At 43.2% G+C, this 22,341-nt stretch overlaps 1 protein-coding gene across 1 annotated transcript in view; it reads right to left on the reverse strand.

The window, feature by feature from the left end:
* Positions 1 to 22,341, reverse strand: part of Retreg1 (reticulophagy regulator 1) — a 132,035-nt gene that overhangs the window by 86,612 nt on the left and 23,082 nt on the right. The window contains exon 2 of the mRNA XM_076856168.2: positions 5,000 to 5,106. Coding sequence (XP_076712283.1) covers positions 5,000 to 5,106 — 107 coding nt within the window. The remainder of the gene's footprint in view (positions 1 to 4,999; positions 5,107 to 22,341) is intronic.

Here is a 22,341-nt window from a genome sequence, read left to right on the forward strand (position 1 = left end):
TTTTTTTTTGAGTGAGAGTCTCACTAAATTGCTGAGGCTAGACTCAAACTTGAGATTCTCCTGCCTCATCTTTAGAGTCCCTGGGACTATAGGCATGTGCCAGCACACCTAGTGACTGAGTCTTGATATTATACTCAAAATAATAAATGGCCATGAGAACATTTCTTCATGGTCCATCAGACAAAGGGTCAAAGGTGTTGTTCTTATGTTCTTCACAATCCCCTATCAAAGGTCCAGGTGATAAGTTGACTTCCAGGAAAAAGTTTCTCAAAACTGTTTCCTGCATTTCCTCAGACCACTAGAACTGTGCAATTAAGTCTGCAGCCCTACCACCCTGAACATGCCCCATCTTGTCTGATATCAGAAGCTAAGCAGGGTCAGGCCTGGTTAGTACTTACATGAGAGAACTGCACAATTAATCTGATTTCCTTTTTGCCTTGGTTGCCTGTAAGCAAGGGGATAAACCTATTGCTCAGAAATGTTACTTTGTTAGACTTCTGCTCCTCTGATAGACCTCTTGTAAACAGCATTATGTTTTATGTCCCTTCAAACTCTTTGGAATTAGATGGCATATAAAAGCAAATCAACAACTCAAGAGAACCCAGGCAATTGTGAGCAATAGTGAGGTCCCAACTAGAGTTGGGAGCTGGATGGACTCAATTCTACAGACATCAGCACACCTTGACACATGACATTTCCATAACAACTCTGCAGCCAAGAGTCGGGAAGGCAGACGGTGCTTGTTTGTCTTGTTATTTAACCTGGCGGAATAAGTATGGTTGGTGGACAAGGGAACAAGGACACTTAAAATAGCAAGGACAGAATCTCTACAGTCTTTGAGCATGGACTGGGGGAATGAGCAGAGAAGGGGCTGAGGGACAGTATATGAGAGGCAAGGGGCTGAGCAGGAAGAGTAAATCAAGAGTCCCCGAGCCAGCTCAGCAGGAGCAAGGAGCCAGGGAGGGTAGGTGGAGGGTGCAGTGGCAACCGACTTTCAGACTTTATAAATGGTGGACATACAGTACTTCCAAAGGCTAAGATCAAAGATGAAGCTACCTAGTAGGTGACCATCCAGCCAACATTTGAGCCAGAGAGAACCACAATCAATGGAAAGTGCATGAAGATTTAAGTGGACCACAAGACCTACATATCCCTATTCCATAGCAGCAAGAATGCTCAGAATGTGGCATAAACAGATAGTCCAGATTTTGCAGAAGGGAGAAGGCCTAAAGGGATAGTGGTTGCAAATGCTTCCCACTGGTAGCCCTGGGGAGTGAGGGGACACTGGCTAATCCCTCCTCCTATCCACAGAGCTGCAGCTAAAGATCTTAAAGAGAGCCTGGGGTGGAAGTGGCTGGTTCTACTGCAATGGGGAGAAAGACAAGGTAGGATCAAGTTTAGGAATGGGAGAAGAGTTCTCCATGGCACAGAAGAATTCCCCAGAGCAGAAATGATGGGTTAACACAGGGGCACATGTACTCAAGGAGCCTGTTAAAGAGAGAAAGGAGAGAGATCTGCTGCAGAGCGTGGCCTACTCAGAACAGCCACTCACAATAGGATGTGGGTTCCCTTAGGTTTCACAAAAGCTCATTCATTCGATGGTAACTCTGTTCCCCATCCCACTGCCTTCTATTTCATATTAAGCACCTAGGATGGTACCAAACATAATAACTGGGAGTACCCAAACTCACAGAAGTAGAAAATAGAGTGGTAACTGATCAAATTACATTTTTATGTATGTACAAACATCCCACAATAAAACCCACCAATCTGTATGATTAAGACTCACCAATAAAAATTTTTAAAAAAGAAAGAAAGGTGGTTGCCAGGTCCTAGGGGAAGGTGATGGGGGACTAGTCACTAGGTGCAGATGTTCAGTCATCAAGAAAAGTCCCAGCCAGAGCTGCTATGTAACATGCACCAAGGTAATAACACGGCACTTGAAAATTCGGTCAGAGGGTTCAAAGAAGATAACAACTGGGAGAGGGGTACAATTAAGATCGTGAATATCTTCAGTCACAAATGTGGGAAGCAGGGAAGCCAAGAGAAGGGGAAGTAGCAGAGCTGCCCGGCGGCCCTGCGGCCTAATCTTCCTCTGTGCTGTGGTGGACACAAGCCAGCTATCTGCCGAGAGTGGCTGACGGCTCTGACTGAAGCCATGGAACTACCAGAACCACATCTGCATCCAACTTGGAGCGATTCTGTGCCTCCCTGAGACTGGGCATCATGGCAGTGCGCTGTGCTGGAAGCCCCCACCGACAGGCTCAGCCAGCCATTCATCAGCTCAATGGGGTCTTTGTCCTAAAGACTCTCTAAAGGAGGCTGAGGAGCCACCAGGGTTTCTCAGTCGCAGACGGGGGAGCTCTGGGAAAGCACAGCAATGAATTCCATCTTCCTTTTTCTTCTTTCTTGCCGAGAAATGCTATATTCAAAGCAATGTCACCCAGTGAAAACCCTGAGACAAAGACAGGCCTGAGACAAAGGCAGGTCCCCCAGGGCAGACCATAAGGGCTCTGCTTGGGCAGGGAGCCTGGTGTGTCTGGATCCCCATGGAAGCCAGCGCCTACACCAGGCCCTGGCAGAGAAGGCGCTCAACCCAGACTGACTGACCAGTGAACCGACACCGTGCTCTCCTCAATCTGTGTCAGCCAGCAGAGGAGAGGCCGCTGTGCCGAAAGTACTTCTGTTCCATGCTCTTAACCGGCCCTCATACAACCCCCTGGTGTGAGGATGGTTCCCCCGTTTAGCAGCATAAAGAGGTTCTGGTGGTAAAGTAGGCCGAGTCACAGTCCTGAAGATACCAAATCTTCATCCCTGGAATCTGGGAATGTGACTTCATACAGAAAGAGAGCCTTGCAGACGTGGTTGGGTTAAGGAATGTGAGATGAGCAGATCCCCTGCCACCCGGGTGGGCGCCAAAGGCGATCCAATCACAAGTGCACTTGGTAGAGACAGGCTGAGGAGCACAGATAACAGACAGCACCCACCAGAAGCTAGGAGAGGCCAGATTCTTCACTGAGGCCTCCAGAGGGCATCAGCTCTCTGACTCCTTGATTTTGGTTCAACAATACCAACTTGGACAAGTGGCATCCAGAACTGCGAGAGAAGAACTTTCTTTGTTTTGAGCCACTGCGTTGGTGGTATTTTGTTACAGCAGCAACAGGAAACGCACACAGTCTGTTATATGGCTTCTCTACAGCTAGAAATGAGTGACCCAGTATGAGAATTAGACTCTTTAGGCTGGCATTCTTTCAATTCCATAATATTTTAAAGGACTGAATCTCTGTGATGTACAGCTTTCCTATAATTCATGAGAAGGAAGTTTCTGCCTTTGTGTAACCCATCAAGTCAGGAAGTCAAACTAGAAACTTAAGATCTTCATAGGCCCACAGAATGGAAGCTGAAAGACTCCCTAACTGCCCTTTTCTCACACTTGGCCCCTCACACAGAGATCAAGTCTTAGTCTTTCATGTTTGTCTACTCTTTGTAACCTGTGCCCAGATGAGGACCAGATTTGTCGTACAACTCAAAGCACCAAGATGCTCAGCTTCTTCCATTGATCAGCTGGGTCTACCAAGATAATATGGCTGCTGAAAAAACTTGCAACTGGCTGTAACTTCTAGGATTCCCCTCCCAGAGGTTCTAGAGGGGGAGCATGTTATAAAAGTTTATTTGAGAAAATGGTTAAGAAACAAGGGGTTGCTGTAGACCACCCAACAAAGCCTTGCACAAAACCAAGGAAATAGATGCTCTGCCTCTAGGAGACCTCAGTGCATATGTGGCAAGCAGGAAGAATCAGAGTGAGCACCTGCTCAGGTTGAAGCTGAGGCAGTTCAGTGCCTGCTCTCTGAGAGAAAGGGGTAGGGGGAGAGAGGGAGAAAGGGAAGTGTGTGTACAAGAGTATAATCGAAATCTTCAGATTCATGAAACACATTAACTGAACAAAAACAAATGTGTTCACCTTCCAAGATGCTAAGCAAGAGGGAATTGCTTCCAAATCTGTAAACACACTAATGTAAAGCAAACTTCCTAAAAATTGTTTTCACAGTGATTTAGTTTAAGAAAAGAAAGATGTTAAGTAAACCAGATTTAAAGCAGATCCACAGAATGTCTCAATGGTAAACCTGTAACTGTGTGCATTCTTGGTCTCATGTGGGTGTTAAGGAACAGAACTGCCTCCTGCAAAAAGGACCTCAATATCTCCACCAGGATGAGACATCTGGGCAGTTCTTAAACACATTGGTCCACATGGGTCTCAACCAAAACTCTGTCTCCAGTTGGGGTATATTCAGTGAAATTAAATGCCTGATTACAATCTCTTCTGGGCTAATTTTGATTTAATCTATCTGATTCCAATTGGCTTCATGGGACTCAATTACTTCCAGGAAGGATTTTTGCCCACTTACAAAAAACTAGCTCAAACACTCATGGAAGAGCATCCTCCAACTATGGACAGCTTGATTTATAATATAGTTAACCTACTCAAAAATACATTAAGCAAAATTTAAAATACTGTAAGTTCTCACTTTTAAACTTAATGTTTGAAATTTATTCATTTTTCATGATCGTTTACTCAATTACAATTTTCTATATCGTTTGCTTTTAAATCCTCAATTGTTTTTCTTCATTGAGGCAGAAAAAAATTTTATATAAACATGTCCATTTTCCAGTGGACCAGTTTTATCAGGTAGGATGTAATAAATATTTAACTGCTATCCTCACTGCAGCCTACTTACATATCAAAGTGGTATTTGAAATGGCACTTAGAGCCAATAGGAAAGGCAGCATATATGAACCTTTTTCCCAGTAGTTGAAGCTATGAATCAGTTAAATAAATTACTATATTGAAAATAGCAAAATCAATACCTTTACAATCTATTGCTTTTCCTGTTCAAAGGAATATTCAAAGGAATAATTGGTTAGTGTGCCCTCATAAGAATCAGACATTCAGAGTTGAGAAAATTAAATGCCATAAAAATTAAATCTTGAGTGTCCTTACCTCTTGTTCTAGACAAAACCATATCCTTTATTATTTGCATAATAACACGCCCAAGGATCATAACTGAAATCAGATGATATACTCTCCATGGAGTCAATGCAAGGAACCTGTAACAGAGAAACATCATTATTTCAATGTGAGAATTTTCATCTCATTTTTAACAGACTTAGGTTTTCTGCCTGTCAAAAAAACCACGAAACAACATAAAAAAATGCATTCAATAATGATTTTGCTTTTCAAAAACCACCCCGATGTAACTGCACAAAAATTATTTAATACCAAAGCCAGCAAAATAAATACTCTTGATCCACATGCATCCTGCGCTGGGCTTTCTCTGCTCACCTCTAATTCAGGCAGGAGATTTGCTCTCCTGGGAATGAGCCAGCAAGACCCTCAGTGCCAAGCTTCTCCCCCTGCAGGTGCGTTTGATAGTGACCTGAAGCACACTTGTGCTGGCTAAAGAGCCCGAGAGGCAGGATGTTCCACAGACAGGACGGCTGGACACCCTTGTCTCACAGTTCTCTGAGGTTTTTCGTGTATGCCCTAATCACTTCCCTGAGTTCCCCTTCTCCCATCTCTTATAAATGGCAGTGAGGATCAGATTTGCTAACACTTCCTCTTCAAGATGCCAGCCTCCTTGTCCACCTTGTCTCCAAAGAAAAACAAACTAAACATTGTTTGCCATGAATAGGTCGCAAACCTGGCAGGACTGTCTTTGGCTGGGCTTAAGAAGAAAAGGAATGACAGTGAAGTCACAAGCAGCCTTGAGCCTTCATCTGAGACTGGAGGCTGAAGCTCCTACTCCACACAAGTTAAATGGCCATGCTGCCCATTAATATTAACACTGGTGTCATCAGAACTCATACAAAAATCAATTCAACAAACGTCTAATAATGGTGACAAGGGTATACAGTGAAGTGAAGGACACATGCATGATGCTCGGTTTGCTTTTTGTTGCTGGAACAAAATAGCTGAGAAAAACAACGTAAAGGAGGAGAAGCTTGTTTGGGCTCATTGTTTCAGAGATCTCAGTCCATGATTAGCCAGCTCCATAGCTTTGGGCCTGAGATGAGAGAACATCATGGCAGAAGTGTATGGTGGAGGATAGTTGTCCCTTCATGGCATGCAGGAAGGGGACAGGGACAAGATACAGCCCTCAAGGATATGTCCCCAGGGACCTGCCCCCTCAACTTTGTTCCACCTCCACCTTGAGTCCATTCACATTTTTAATTCCTCAAAAGGTTAATCCACTGATGAGGTCAGAGCCCTCAGGATCCAATCACTCTCTCAAACCCCACCTTTGAACATGGCTGCACTAGGGATCAAGCCTTCAACCAAGGAACCTTTGGGGGACAATCTAGATCCAAAGTACTCCATTAACAGCTGCCTTCTATGAGCTTATTCTCCCATCAAACATGGGTGAAGTTAAACAAGTCCACAGCAGCCTTAGGGGCTGTAACAGAATAAGGACAAAGAGCAAGATGCACCAAGGAAGGATTGATAAACTCCAAATCAAGGAGGATTTTATAAAAGTGGCACTTGAACTTGGTTTCAGAGAAAAATAGAGGCTGCTCCACCTGGTGGATACACATGAACAGAAGATCAGAGTTGGTGAAGGGTTAGTTGTCTGTGGCTTCCTGGGTAGCCTGGAGTGGCCCCAGCAGGAGGTGAAAGCAGAAGGAGAGAGTTGGGAGATTGGAAGAGAGAGAAGAGACAGAAGGGACGGGAGGGCAACAGATGCTGGTGGGTTCTGAATGATATGCTGCTCCATGGTTGGTCTTTCTGCTACTGGCCACAGAAAGAAAGCCTAAGCTATAGAGCAAGAAAATAAAATGATGAGTCATTTGGGAGAATGTGGTGGTGTAGAAAGGAGTATAGAATCCATGCCACCTCCTAGAAGGCCATGGAATGTTTTTAGAGAACTTGGTAAGAGATGCCAGGAGTTGTAGATAAAGCCCTCCACCAGAAGAGGAGCAACCCAATTTTTAGCATGGTTCAAGTGCTAATAGCATGTGTGACCTGGGCCAGGGAATGAGCAGATGGACTAGGTCTATGCTTCCTAAATAATGGTCTGCAACTGCCACCAGGTTAGCTACATGGAAAGCTTGTTAAAATAAAAATTCTCCTCCCCAATTCTCTGAAACAGGTGTCTTAATTATAGTATTTATACCTGATAAATATGGATGTATTACCTATAGTAGACCAAACACTGAGCTACCAAAAGGCAATAAATGGTGAATAAGGAGCATGGAGGGAAGGAACAGACACCAAAAAACAATCCACCATGCCAACCTCTGCGTCTTCAGCAACAAAAAAGTATCTTTCCACTAAGGCGCCACCACATAGTTGCTTGCTTGACTGACTGATTTCAGCTCTTAGGTTGGTTTAAGCCCAGGGTGTGTTTTGGGTTCTGTTTCTTTGGGGCCTATCTCTTTACCAGCAGTTTATGATTAACTCTTTCTGTTATCCATATGCCAGGCTGTCCCAGCTCTTTCACATCATATACTGAAGTGGCAGTTTTTAAATCGTTGACAGTGATCCACAGCAAGATATTTATTCACATCAAAAAACAAATGAAACCAAAGTCTCAGAAAACAGTATTCATCTTCACAACCTATAATGCCTTTTGATATCTTCCACTCAGTTCTCTCTCTTTGTTTAACTGCTGACTGTGACCGACTGAGGAGCTGCAAGTCACAGATGGGCTCACACCACATTCGAGGAAACCTGCAAGTATTAATGTTACTAGAATGGCCTCCTTTGTAAAGTCAGGTAAAGCCCTGGAAGAGTCAAATTTTCCCTTAAATTTAAAGGTCTTTAAAGCCAGCCAGAAAGCCATTTAAATGTCTTAAAAAAAAAAAAAGAAAAGAAAAGAAAGAAAGAAGGAAAGAAACACAAAATCAACTGAGGAAGTGAAAGCAATTAGTTATTCTCTTAATGGAAGTTCCAAATTTCCAGGAATAAAAAATTAGGTATTGACAGGATTTCAACCTGTAGACCTAGCTTAGACCTCATTGGGAAGTCACTGACATAGCAACTCAAAAAAACACCATGGATGTCCCCTCTGTGTCCTGGGCAAGGGCCCAGCTGGCCTCTCTGCCAAGGGTCTTACTGGTCATTAAGAGTCCACCATTGCTGGTAAGGCAACACCAACAATTGCTTGGGAAAATGATGCCCAAACTGTAGGTTCCTTGGCTGTTTACTTGGTAGGTGAGCGCCTTCAGCCCCGTATATTAAGTATAAAATGTTTTGAGATACAAATCTTGAGATAAAGAATTGTGTTTAGAAAAATCTGTATTTGGCATTTTAATTTCAAATACTGTTTGAGATGATTTGTCTCATGGTTCTACTTTAAAAGTATATAGTAGAGTAATTCAGACCTGTGGTTTGTAATTACAATCTTAGAAACACTTATGAGTTAAATACATTTTTTAAAATATATTTTTTAAAATATATTTTTAAAAATTTTTAAATATATATTTTTAAAATTTATTTATTTATTTATTTATTTTTAAATTTTGATTTGTTATATATGACAACAGAATACTTTGCAATTTATACACATATAGAGCACGCTTTTTCATATCTCTGGTTGTACACAAAGTAGAGTCACATGCTTCGCGTCTTCTTACATGTATTAGGGGAGCTACCTAATATTAGGGAAGGCTTGAGCTGTTACAATTGAAGCTGTTTTTTAAAAATTTGGGTGTAAATTTCAAACATTTACAAAAAGAAGGTCAGAGTACAATGAACCCAATGTCAACAATTCTCCATTCATGGTCAATCTTGTTTTCTCTAGTTTCCCATCCACTAAGCTCCTCCCTCCTTCCCCAGCCAGATTATTTGAAGTAACTCCTAAATAGCATATAATTTAATCTGCAAATATTGCCATTTATCCTCCCCAAAAAGGTCTTTTTAACAAAGGGAACAACAGGCCTGAAAAATAGTTTCACTCTTAACATCATCAAATATCCTCACTGTCCATATCTCCTCATTCATCTTTGCACACTCATGTATACACACACATATATACACATAATGAAACAGCATCTGAAAAGTCACACACTGAAATTGGTCCATGGGTGTTTTGTTTATTGTTTTCTCTAGACCTGCTGCAACTTTTCTTTTGTAATTCTTTAAATTTTTTGTGGAAGAAACACTCATTTGACCAATTAAGTCTTCTAGATTCTAGGAACTGTTCATTTTATGCTTGTGGCTTAGTTTGATATTTTCCTGTATTTTTGTATAGCCTGAAAATTGGAGGTTGGATATGGAGGCTGGATTAGATTTAGGTTCCTTGCTTTTTCCTGTAAACCCCCCTAACAGATGGTGGTGTATGTGTACATCAGGAGGTATGTATTACTACTGGGGTGTCTGGGGTCTATTTTTGATGAATTGAGCAGCCAATAAGAGTCACTGCCTAGCATTTAACTCCTTGGGGGCTACTTGGGAGTGATGGTCCTTCATTCCTGCTCCAGACATTAGGTTTCAGCCATAAAGAGGAACTTTCCCTTGGTGATGTGTGGTTAGCCTCGAAGACAAAGCTCATAAGAAAGATAGGATCAAGCCTTGACTCCTTTTATTTACCAGGTTTTCCCCCTCAAGACAATGAGGCATCTCCTAGTACCCTCCAAAGGACACTAGGCAGTTTCTTCATTCCTTTTTTAAAACTAGTGCTTTTAAGAACTAAGAATCTGAAAATTCATGGTTTCAATACACAGTAGCATTAGCCTTACCCTCAATCTGTTCCATCTTGGCTAGTGGCTCCTAAGCCCTTTTAGGGACAACCTTAGTAATCTTTGATAATGAAGTACTTTAAAGGGATATAGAAAATATAAAATCTGGGCTGGGGTTGTGGCTCAGCAGTAGAGCACTCCTCTAGCACATGTGAGGCCCTGGGTTCAATCCTCAGCACCACGAATAAATGAATAAAATAAAGTTATTGTGTCCAACTACAACTAAAAAATAAATATTAAAAAAAAGAAAATATAAAATCTACAAATGTAGTCTGAAATGTCCAAAGGGGCACTACTTAACTTGTATTGAAACCAATCATTCACCTAAAATTCTCTTGAAAATGCTTGATAAAATTTGCCAGACTTATAAATAAAGTAATGTTTTGTCAGTTAAAATTGAGCTCAAAGAATTATGTGGGTTTTGAATTTGGAACTTTATGAAATCAAAATTTATGCTTTAAAAAGTAACTAAATGAATTGGTTTGAAGTAATCTTTATATGAAAACTGTCACATAGAACATTTTTTTAAAAATTCCTGTTAGCTGGACATGGGGCTCTGTCTCACCATCCAGAGAAACGCTATTGCTGCCACAGAATCACCCATCTGAATGGAGCTCAGGCGCTTTCATCTGATCTGCGAACCCCTGAGGTGCAGTCGCCCAGCTCTCCTTCAACACTGCTCAGCCAGGAAGACCAACAGGCCTTGCTGCATTCAGTTTCCTGTGGTATTTTACTGTCACTACTTTCTCTCCATTGACAAGAGTGTCAAACACTGGGAATACAACTGACGGCTGAATCCTAGCCTGCCCCAGAAAACACACAGGCAAAGTACACCCTGAACCACAGACTGTTCAGAAAGCCACGAGAGCAGGAGAGAGCGCTGGCAACTGCAGGTCAGAGGAGGCTCTCCAGTGAGGAGGCCTCCAAACTCTGACTTCCTGAAGACGTTGGATTTGGCCAGGTGGCAAAGAGACCCGAGGTCCAATGGGGGAGCCGCATATACAAAGCAAATGAGACTTTAGTCTCAGACTTAGGAAGTCCACCCCAAATCTTTGGCCCTCTGCCCCTGCAGGCACTTGTCCTGGCCTACAGAACCAAGCTCCAGGTGAATCAAACAGCTCTATTGCTGTGGGCACTGGCACTTATATACGTATTCCTCATTTTACCCCTGAAACAAGCCACCAGGAAGGCACTGCCAATATCACCGATGTACAGATGAGCAAGGAGAGGTTTGGAATCCTGCCCAAGTTGCAAGACAAGGGACAGGCAGGACCGGGTAGTGAGGCAGGCAGCCTGGCCCAGAGATCTCTTCTCACCTCTCTGTCAGATGCCTCCCAATGAGTGCAGGCTTCTGCCACGTCTGCCACTATCACATGAAAAAGCTTGGCTGGGTGCCATCAGTTCACAGCTTTCTTCACATTTAATTATTAAAACTTTATCTTAGAGCAGTAAAAAAATTAAATAGATAGTACAGAGACCCCATATGTACCCCCTTCCCTACATACTGTGTCCTCTATTAATATCTTGCATTACTATATGGTATGTTTGTAACTCTGATGAACCACTGCTGATACAGGATTACCAACTAAGTTCCTAGTTTACATTAGTCTTCTCTTTGTGAGACATATATTCTATGGATTTTGACTAACGCATAATGCCATGTATCTACCATTATAGTGTTATATAAAATAGTTTCACTGCCCTGAAATCCCCTGTGCTCCATCTATCATTCCTCCTGTCTTAAGCCTCTGACAACCACTGGTCTTGGTATCGTCTCCATAGTTTGGCCTTTTCCTGAACGTCACATAGTTGGTATCACACAGTGTGCAGCTTTTTCCCAGTGACTTCTCTCACTTAGCAGGATGCATTGATGATCCCTCTGCATGTGTGGCTCAAGGGCACATTTCTACTGATCACTGAATAATATTCCACTGTACGTTACTAAAATTTAGCCATTCACCTGTTGAAGAACATCTTGGTTGCTTCCAATTTGGCGCAGTTAGGAATAAAGCTGCTATTAACATTCACATGTGGGATTTTTTTGTACACACACGTTTCCAACTCATTTCAAGACAGATTTTTTAAAACAGTTTCATCATCGTGCTGGCTTATATTCAATTGACAGACAGTTAAAACCCCCAAGGATTCCATTCTTCACATGCAGTTTTGAATCTAAGCATGTCCTATCAAATTTGTTCTTTGTGACACAGCCTGTCATTCAAACTGACAGACCTTAATGGTGGCATCGATCATATCTCTGCTCTCTTGTCCAGCTCCAGGACACCCACACATGGCATATCTGCATGTCATCAGTCCTCATTCTCACCACTGATCAAAGATACTGACCAGCACTGGAATCCTGTCATGCCCCATTAGCAGAGTAACCTAGATTCATTAATCAGCACTTCATGAATACAGACCATGCAGCTTACTCCATAAGAACAGATTTTTGTAAGCACTCTGCTGAGACCTGCTATAATCCTGAGGTTGAAATGTCTATAAGTGTTAATTGGCTTGGCTACTGCTGAGAACTACTTTGAGGTATGTGATAGTTCCCTGTAGAGGAACTAAACACCATTAGACACAAAATATCATGGGGCATGTCCTGAGCCAAAGGCCCAGGGTGACGTTGCCCATCTACCCATTTTCAGAACTCACAGAAGCATGTGGTAAGCCCCTGGCCCAGGTGAATTCTGTGGCACACAGGCTTTTAGGAGGTTCTTGGGTGCTACAAAACAGTTATCGCAAGATGTGCTATGGTCAAAACAGAGGGTGTCCAAGAGGTCGTGAGAGCAGACCTTAAAGGGAAGGCTCTGTGGAGGTGCACTATCCTCACACAGGGGGTTTCATAAATTTTCAAGCCTCAGGGCAAAGTGAAAATGCAGAGACCTCATCAGGGCTGCAGAAGTCAATATTCCCTTCCCAGCCTACTCCTGCCCTAACCCAGACAAATAGTAGCTCCCAAACATATTGCTCCTCAGCTGCAGGCCACTTCTGGGATGTGAATCCAGGATGAATGAGAAGCCCCCGCCCAATCACCCTGAATGCACCCACATCACTGCCAGCCACGACAAGGATGCTCACCATCTGTTTTGCAGCTGTGAAGTACACAGGCCCTCATGCTGAGATGTCCCAATGAGGAGCAGACAGCCACAGTGGGACACAAGTCTTCCCCACTGCTGCAATCAGCCACTGCCCTGGACAGTCACACAGAGTGGGGTTGAGAGGGAGGGACTGGGCACCATGTGACAGGGAGCAGGTAGCCATAACCCAACCTGGACAGGTAGGACCGCATAAGTCCACAAGCCCCCTGAGCAGCTCCATCAGCCCACTGAGCTTCACTTACAAAACAGATTCGAAGATGAAAGTATTAAGAACTGTAAGAGGCAACCAGTGCATGAACCCCAGTGTGGGCCCTCTGAAGTCCCCACCCCATGCAGCTGTGTAGGTCACTGTCCCACACAGCCAGCCCTGCCCTCAATGAGGTCCCCGCACAGTGATCAACAAAGGCTTTTCTTTTGCTTAAAATAATGGTTATTAAAATTCACACACACACAAAAAAAATCACTGACACTCATCTTTATCCTAATTAGCCTAGGGATCCATGATCACATCAATGGGTCCCAGAATCAAGGAAATTCAGAAGCACCATTTCCACCAGCCCTTGAGTCTCCAGCTCTCTGAAACATCTATTAATTGACAGGCTTCTTATCATCAATTGAAAAAATAAATAAGTACACATTTTTAAATTAAAATATCAACTGTTTACCAAAAGAGCTACATGTTCTTGTTGGGTGTGGTGGCCCATGCTTATAATCCTAGTGACTCAGGAGACTGAAGCAGGAGGATCATGAGTTCAAGGCCAGCCTAGGTGACTCAATAAGGCTCTAAGCAAATTAGCAAGACCCTGTCTCAAAAAATAAAAAGTTCTGGAGATGTGGCTCAGTGGTAAAGTGTCCCCAGGTTCAATCCCCAGTACCAAAAAGAAAAAAAAAAAGTTACATTTTCTTTAACTGTAAAATATTACTTTTATCTGACAATGTATGTTTCACATTTGGAAAACCAAGACAAGCAAATATTGTATATGATGATCATAATATGTATATATGTATGTTTATACATATATATTGTGCTAAGCAAACATTACAAATGACAATTATATGCTATGTAAAAATATAAAGTTGTCTGTGTATAATACTACCTCATTTATCTTACAAAGTCACCCTGTGTGGTTTAGCTGTCACTGGAAAAGCACAGATCTGTAAATTACTATGAACTCATTATTTTAGCAAGATGTGGCCTATTTCTCCACCCCAATGTGGCGACTGCTTTAAAAACATACCACATCACCCAGGTATGATTATCTCAGCCCACAGATGATTTCCAGCCATGCTTGGACAGCATCATTTCTGACTCATTTTCATTTTGGATTAATTTGTCCATTTGGTTTTTTTCTTCTACTTTCTTCTATTCCATTTCCAGATTCAGTAACATTATTTTGGCTTTTAACCTGCTTTTCAAGCAATCAGCTGCCTTCTCTTGCTTTTCATTGCTGGGATAGTTATGAGACTGATCTCCATTATATCTGAGTCAAGATAAGAATGAGACCCCATCCCCATACTCGGAGATAAAGGAAAACAGATGAAGATCCAGAGAAAGATTCAAAGCCTGGAAAGTCAACAAAGGGGCCTGGATAATGGTTATATTATTTCAAAAATGAACAATTTTAAGAAGAGATTCTGCCTACCAAATCACAGACTCTAAGATGGAAGTTAGTCAGCATTCACTGTTCCTGCGCTACTGCAGAGTCAGGGCAGGTGTTCCGTGAGGATGCTCAACACAGAAAGTGACGCCAGGAACTAGATTGCTCGTGGCTAACAAACGGTCTTAGGTCTCTGTGCATGAATCACGCAGGAACCTGCCAAGGTCACTGCTCTTCCTTGGTCCTGTATTGACTTTCAGCATTCCATATACAAGGGCTCTGGTGGAGATTGCTTAGACTGGGCAATGGAGGAAGTCACAGCAAAGCAAGTGGCCATGCTGATCAGGGTGTGGGGACAGGTTCTGGGGTATGTGGATGATTTATTCCATGAAAAAGGAAGGTCAAAATTCTAGGACAGCCTTCTATAGAATTCCACTCAGTGGCTACCTATAAGTGATGTTTCTGACTAGCTGTGTATCCATTTGACAAGGAAAAGTCTACATTTCCTACTCCATGATGAGTTTTGCAAGGCCAAATCCCATGACTCCGTGGAACATATTTGTTTTTCTTTTCAGGCGAAGAAAGAACTAATAATGTTAGTCCCCACCCCCCCCCCCAGTCACACACACACACACACACACACACACACACACACACAGCAAAAGAATAAATTTCTCAGACAATAAATGCAAAGGACTCAGTTCTCCCATGTGTAAAACACTTAACATTCATTCTGGGTAACGCGCAGCCCTGTCTATACTATGAAATGAACGGTGTCAATGGCTTCAGAGAAAGAAGGTCTCTGGATATGAGCATTGGGCCCTGCATAGTTCTAATATGGATATTAATCTGCATTGCTTGCTTTGTAACTCTCAATATAGAGATTTAAAAGTGAGATTTTGTTTTCCTTTACTGAACTCTAGCTGTAGACTGAGCCGACATAGAGTCCTTAACGTATGCCAGCTTTATCTAATATTATGGTGTCTCTAACATAAAAGAAATAAGAGTCTCATAAGATGTAATGATTCCCCATATATGAGAGTTGAAATGATCTACTGGAAGATAACTGTCAAGAGTTAGGAATACTGGTAACCATCTACCTTAATATCAGAAATATCCTGAATCTTTTTATATAAATCCTGCAAAATTAATGACTGAAGATGACTTATGTACCATAAAAGAAAAAAAAGTGCTGCCAAATAAATTATGACCTTCTGAATTGAAATGCACATCTCATTTTCAGAGCTGCTTAAAATATGCACTTGTGTCGGCAAGAGGGGATATCTTTCTTCAAAATCAACAAAAGATTAGGGGGTGGGAGAAGGGAAGAGAAAAGGAAGGGGAAGAACGTGGATTGAAATCAAATTCCTTGCATGTATTATTTTGTCAAAATGAACCCAAATACAATGTATAATGCCCTAATAAAAAAAATCAACAAAACATATCATTTTAAAATAATTTGAAAAGAAGTTAATGGTAAAATTGAGCAAGATAAAGAAAGAATTTTTAAAAATTATTACAAATCAGATATTAAATGAAACCCAGAAACCTTTTGGCCTAGAGAAGCACCTCCTTAGTCATAATGACCACAAAAGTGAATGAGAAGCATGAAAGAAGAATTGGGGGGAGGGCGGGGAAGCAGGCTTCTCTCTGCAGGGAGATGAGGAATCTCCCAGGATAACAGACCAGAAAAACTCCGCCAGTACATCTGCTGCTGCGAGGAGGGAGGGCTCCTTCCAGCAGAAACAGGTCTGGCTAATCCAGTGAATTCAGGGAATGTGCCCAGGTCAGCAAGCACAGTGGAGAAAGAGACAAGACAGCGGGAGGCGCAGTGGGGATTTGCGCTCTGTGTGCAGGCTTGAGCCCGTGAAGGGGAGAAGCCAAGGGCAAGGCTGGAGTGGAGCCCAGCCAAGGGCAGGAAAAGCACCATCGGGCACCCTCTACTACTCAGCACTGGGATTGTAAGAAAAGCCATGGGTAAGTTAAGTCAGGCGCACCCCACGGAAAAGCTGAACACCTGCCCACAAATACTGACCTGCAGCCGGGTCATGACAGTCAAGGAGACACCAACACGGAACAGGTGAGTCACCCGCTGCAACCCTCTGCTCTAGTGAGTTCCCAATAAGTTAACACCAACCACCAGATTACGTCAGAGGAAGGAGTTAAGAGGGAAAAAGTAGAATATCAGTCAAAGGCACACATTCAACAAAGAGCAGGATGGTAAAGGGGGAAGGTGATTAAGAGGCACAGAGAAGAGAGAAGAAAGAAATGCAGAAAGGTGGGAGGCGGGGACGACAGTTGAGTCAGTTTTAGGGGTTTTCATGCAATGACAAGGAGATATTTTGTGTGTCCCTCCCACAGGAGTGGAAGGGTTTGGGGCCCAAATTACAGCTGAGCACAGAGGCCAGATGGCTGAAATAGCACTCTATCCTCCACCTCAGAATTTTCATGTATAAACTGAGGCACCGGCAAGAATGATCAGAGTTCAATAAATCATTCTCAGAATTACTTGAGGCACTTCTTGAAAATACAGATTTCTCGGCCCCACTTTGGACCCTGTAGGTCAGAACTCTCAGCCCAAGAGGTGCAGAACACACACGTTAACAGCCAGGTTTATGGACCACTAGACTACAAAGCCCCCTGTGGGGTATTTCTCACTCAAACATTTTCTGAGTCCATAGACCCTAGTTCTAGAGGACTGCCGTACAACTGACTCAAATATCAAACTAGGGGCCTCTTCCTGCAGAAATAAATAAATACCTTTACTGGTGTCTCAGTCCATTTGGGTTGCCATAACAAAATACCATAGACCAAGTGGTTTATAAACAACAGAAATTTATTTCTCCAGTGCTGGAGGCTGAGAAGTCTAAGATAAAGGTCCCAGCAAGTTTAGTGTCTGGTGAGGATTTGCTCACAGAGGGTGTGATCTCCCCCACAGGCCTCTTTTCTCACTCATGAGAACCCCACCCTTTTTTCCCAAGGCTCTGCCTCCTAATACGATCACACTGGAGACTAGGTTTCAACAGATAAATTCCAGGGGACATAAACATAAAGTTCATTGCAACTGGATGTAAAGAATAATGACAGATGCCAAAGAGTCTTCTAAGAATAGCCCTTGGGGACAGGTAGCAGAGGAACAAGGCACACACTAATGAACTGAGTGAACATTTACAGGCATGCCCAAGAAAGAAATAAGCTGATGTATAATGAGGGCCTGTGGCATTGAATACTCTCTCACTAAACAACACGATGGACTTAGGTATGTGGAAGTTATATGTCCAAGGGGGGGATGAACACTTTGTTTAAAATCATGAAGCCTATGAGTGACTATCAGGATATAAACTTGGGTCTTCCTGACTCCAAGTTCACTACTCTATTTATAACCACTGGTGAAATCCCTTGGCACCATGCTTTCATCAATCAATATAAAATACCAGAATGTTCTAGAGGCAGTTTTGAAAAAGCAATTTTGAATTTGGTTCCTGCCTTTCCGATCTCCAATCAGTTGTACCCATCAGCTGTTCATGTCCACAGTCTGTTCAAGAGCCTACTCCAATGTACATGTCCTCGTCTGGAGCCCCACAAAAGGAATTCAGTCACTCCTCAGTCCTGAGACTGATGGCTTTGCCACAGCCACAGAAGATTCCTCCCTCACTCCAAAAGAACCAAGGATGCAAATATCAGGACTTTGGCCCTAACATATGCACATGGCACCTGCTCTTGCCTTGTTTGTGCTCAATTGATCAGCCTGGTTCTCCAGCCCACCCCTCCCCTGCTCCCTCTCATCCCCCTCCTCACCCGTTGTATGTCTGCTTACCCAGATCCAGCCAACCCCTTTCCGGGTAAGTAAATCTTGGTCATATCCTGTTAGGGTTTAGATATGAGGGATCCCAAAAAATCTCATGTGTGAGACAATGCAAGAATTTGCAGAGGTGAAATGATCATGAGAAGTACAGCCTAATCAGGAGATTAATCCACTGATGGATTAACTGGGCGGTATCTGTAGGCAGGTGTGGCTGGAGGAAATAGGTCACAGGGAGTGTGACTTTAGGGTTTATATTTTGTCCCTGGTGAGCAAAGATCTCTGTGCTTCCTGGTTTCCATGTCTTGAGCTGCTTTTCTCCACCATGCCCTTCCGCCGCGACGCTTTGTCTTATCTTAGGCCCAGAGCTGTGAAATTGGCTGACTGTGGACTGAACAGCTGAAACCACGAGCCAAAAATAAACTTTTCTTTCTCTATATTTTTCTTGTCAGGTCTTTTGGTTACCATGACCAAAAAAAAAAAAAATGTTGACTAAAACACCAAATAACCCAGAGTCCAAGATCACAGCCCTGTCAGATAGACCTACTGTTATCCACCATTCCTGACCAAGTGCCCGGACTCACCAGTAAGATTCCACACTGCCCGGACTCTCACGCGTTCTGTCTGGGATCACTGTATTCACTTTCAGAACCAGGTCTAAGGCTTTTTACGTCTCCTGGGCCAAGGGTCTGAGTTTGCTAATAACAGAAAACCACAGACTGGATGGCTTAACATTTATTTTCTCACAGTCCTGGAGGCTGGAAGTCCAAGATCTCAGGGCTGGCAATTTGTTTTTTTCTGGGGCCTCTCTTTCAGCATGCAGATGGCTGACTTCTCACTGTGTCCTTTCAGGGTCTTTCCTCTGAGTGGACTCATCCCAGGTGTCTTGGTCTTGATGAGGACTCAAAACGACCTCATTCAACCTCTCTAACAGTCCCATCTCCACATATATAGTCGAGGTGTATTTTGAGCTGGGACTTCAACACGTGAATTTGGGGAAGACACGATTCAGGCTATGATACCAAATACCTGGGTCACTCAACTCTCTGCTCCAAGGTCTACTCCAGTGTCCAAGTCAACAATTCCCGTAATGGGCCCTCCAGCCCCATGATGCTGAAGACCATCCCCTCCCTTCCCAAACTCCCTGCTAGGAAGGGAGCCCTTCTCTCTGGCTGCTCCACGCAGTAAACAAAACCAGGACACAGTTGGACTAGCTGGACAGGTCATAAGAAACTTTGCAGATTAGAACAAACAGTTTACTCAAGATCAGAGAGGCCATAATAGCCCAGTTTACACAGCATCCTGACCTACTTAGGTTTGGATGATAAATTACATGGTCACTATACTTAAGATCTAAATGAACACACAACACAAAGAAGCTAGTAATTTGTTTTAAAAACTCAAAATATAAAATATGCTGGGCAGTAAACTAGTAACCGTATCATCTTAGGAGGGCCATTTATCTAAAGGCCAAGATCAAGTGTCCTTTATCAACATAATGAAGCCGCACTGCCCAGTAGAGCTGACCTGGTCACATTGATGAGCACAGATCTCTGTGCACAAGCACAGCTTCCCTGGATGTGTGAGCAGCCTCCTGCACAGACAGTCCTTTAATATCTGGAATACCATGTCTGGTAGCCATTGCTGGAAAAATATCACCCACCTTTATATCTTATTTAATGCTGAAATGATCAGGCAAATAGGTATAATCCCAGCAACTCAGGAGGCTGAGGTAGGAGGATCCAAGCCAGCCTCAGCAACTTAGCAAGAACTTGTCTCAAAAAAAAAAAAAAAAAAAAAATTAAATGGGCTGGGGTTGTAGCTCAGTGGTTAAGCTTCCCTGGGTTCAATCCCTGATATCAAGAGAAAAAAATAAGAGCTTGTGGACTGTCCAGTGACATCCTTTTAGATACTAGCATGGAAGGGAAGAACCACGGCCCCTCAATTCCAGTGCATGGGGACCTGCAACTGCCTGCTGTTCTGTGGCCAACCCTGAGACAGGACAAAGTGTTGGCCAATATCTAATTCTAGATATCAGGAATGGCACTCTGGGCCTGATGCCAACGGCCAACTTCCAGTTGGACTTTGATTGGCAGAGCCACCTCAAGGCCAGGGAGAGTATGTTCTATGATTCCAAGCAGGAAAACACTGAGTTTTTCCTATAGGTCTAATTAAAAGACAAGACCAAAATGGGGAGGTGGGCAAAGGCATGAGGAAGAACTCGCTGCCTCCGGAACCCCACTCTTCTAAGCTCCATAGATGGCTACATTTCTAGAACATTCTGAACCACAAGTGGACCAGCCACAGGCTTACATCTTTAGCAGATGAGGATGCCAATGGACTTTCAAAGGCTGTGAACTCTTTAGGGTCCCCAGCCTCAGGCCTCTCATTCACACAGGTTATATTGCCCACACTGATGGAGATCGTGAGCAAGCCCTTAGGAGAGACCACTCCCGCAGTAACGAAATGTGGTCTTATCCACAACCCTGCATGCAGAGTACTGAACCTAGACCTCAAAGCACAAATTAAACTGCAAACCAGGCTGCCTTTGAGGCGTAAAAGTGTTTTTATTTCTATTTAAATGTCTTGTTGTATTTTATTTTTAAAGTAAAATTCAGTAAATGGCACAAAAAGAGAAAAATTAATGATGCATCTTGAAGCTGAAAACTGATTTTTATTTTAATTTTTTTTTCTTGGTAGTTGTAGATGGACAGCATGCCTTTACTTGTTTCTTTTTTTTTTTTTTTTTTAATGTGGTGCTAAGGATAGAACCCAGTGCCTCACACATTCGAGGCAAGCACTCTGCCACTGAGCTATACCCCTACCCTGGAAACTGTTTCTTAAAAAGCACCCTGGGGTGAGGGCACAGGCCTGCACCCACACACTGGAGGAGAGCTGCAGGAGAAGGCCTGTCACCCAGGGCCTCGCTGTTGTTCTGTGAGGGGAAACTACAGCTCAAGAAGGTCTAATCCCTGGACTGGCTTCATCTAGGCAAGCTGGTTCACCTGTGCCCAGAAACCCCTCCTCACCAGCCACACACTTGCACGCACGTGTGCACACACAAGAACACATACCGTGTGCACACACACATCCTTGCTGCCTCCAGAAACATTCATTTCTACTACACCTCAGTCCAAACCACAATGGAGACCTTAACAATGACAACAAACAGCAGATCCTTTAAAAAATAAGGAAATTGGGTAAAGGGAAAATAAACCAAGGAAAAGAGGATGACTCAAGTTGAAATTTAGCCCTCAAGAATTCAAGCCATGTGTTACAATGAAAGAAGATAGCCACTAATTTGGTTCCCAGATGACCCCTCAGGGTAAGAACTTGATTGTCAAACGCTCTTTTAGCTCAATAGGAAAAGATAAAATAACACTGGGAAAGTTTTCACATCTTCTTAGTAGAGAAAGAATCAATAAAGCGCAGCAAGACTATAAAATAAGTGAATGTCACAGACAACCAACCCCAGCTCACTTTGAGCGCAGAATCATGAGCCAAACAGTGAGGCCACACTGACCTGCTAAAAGGAAGTCTCTGGGGAGCTTGGTTTTTAATGTGTCTTTTTTTTTCCCCACTGTTTGCCAAAAAGCAGCTATAAAATAGGAAGAACAAGAGAAATGGTGGTTAGAAGTGTTCTGGGGAGGAACACAGCCATCCCCTCCAACAAGCACTGTGTAAGAGCTGACGTGCGCTTGCTAGGAGAAGCCACCTTGGCTCAGCAGGCTCCCCAGTTCTGTCCCCTTCGTGTGCACACATGTGCAGGACACAGCAGCACAAACAGCCTAACAGCGTTCTCTAATTAAACAAGGGAGACAAAGCCCTCCCTTAGCACAGGCCCTAACCGGGCTCCAATGGAAAACATATGCCTCTCTAGATAATTCCACCTGAGACTTCCAGCACCATATGAACTCTCCAAGCAAGGCAGACAAAGCCCAGGGAAAACAATACAGGAACAGGAACAAAAGACTACACAATACAGAAGATGACGGTTTCTCATTCATCTCCACACGTGAGCAGCACAGCCTCAGTCTTTAGAACACTCAACATTAAACGCGAGCAAGAAATCTCCTCTTGAGTTTCGACTCCACAATCAGCA

The sequence above is a fragment of the Callospermophilus lateralis genome, chromosome 5, assembly GCF_048772815.1.
Source record: "Callospermophilus lateralis isolate mCalLat2 chromosome 5, mCalLat2.hap1, whole genome shotgun sequence".
Taxonomy (NCBI): domain Eukaryota; kingdom Metazoa; phylum Chordata; class Mammalia; order Rodentia; family Sciuridae; genus Callospermophilus; species Callospermophilus lateralis.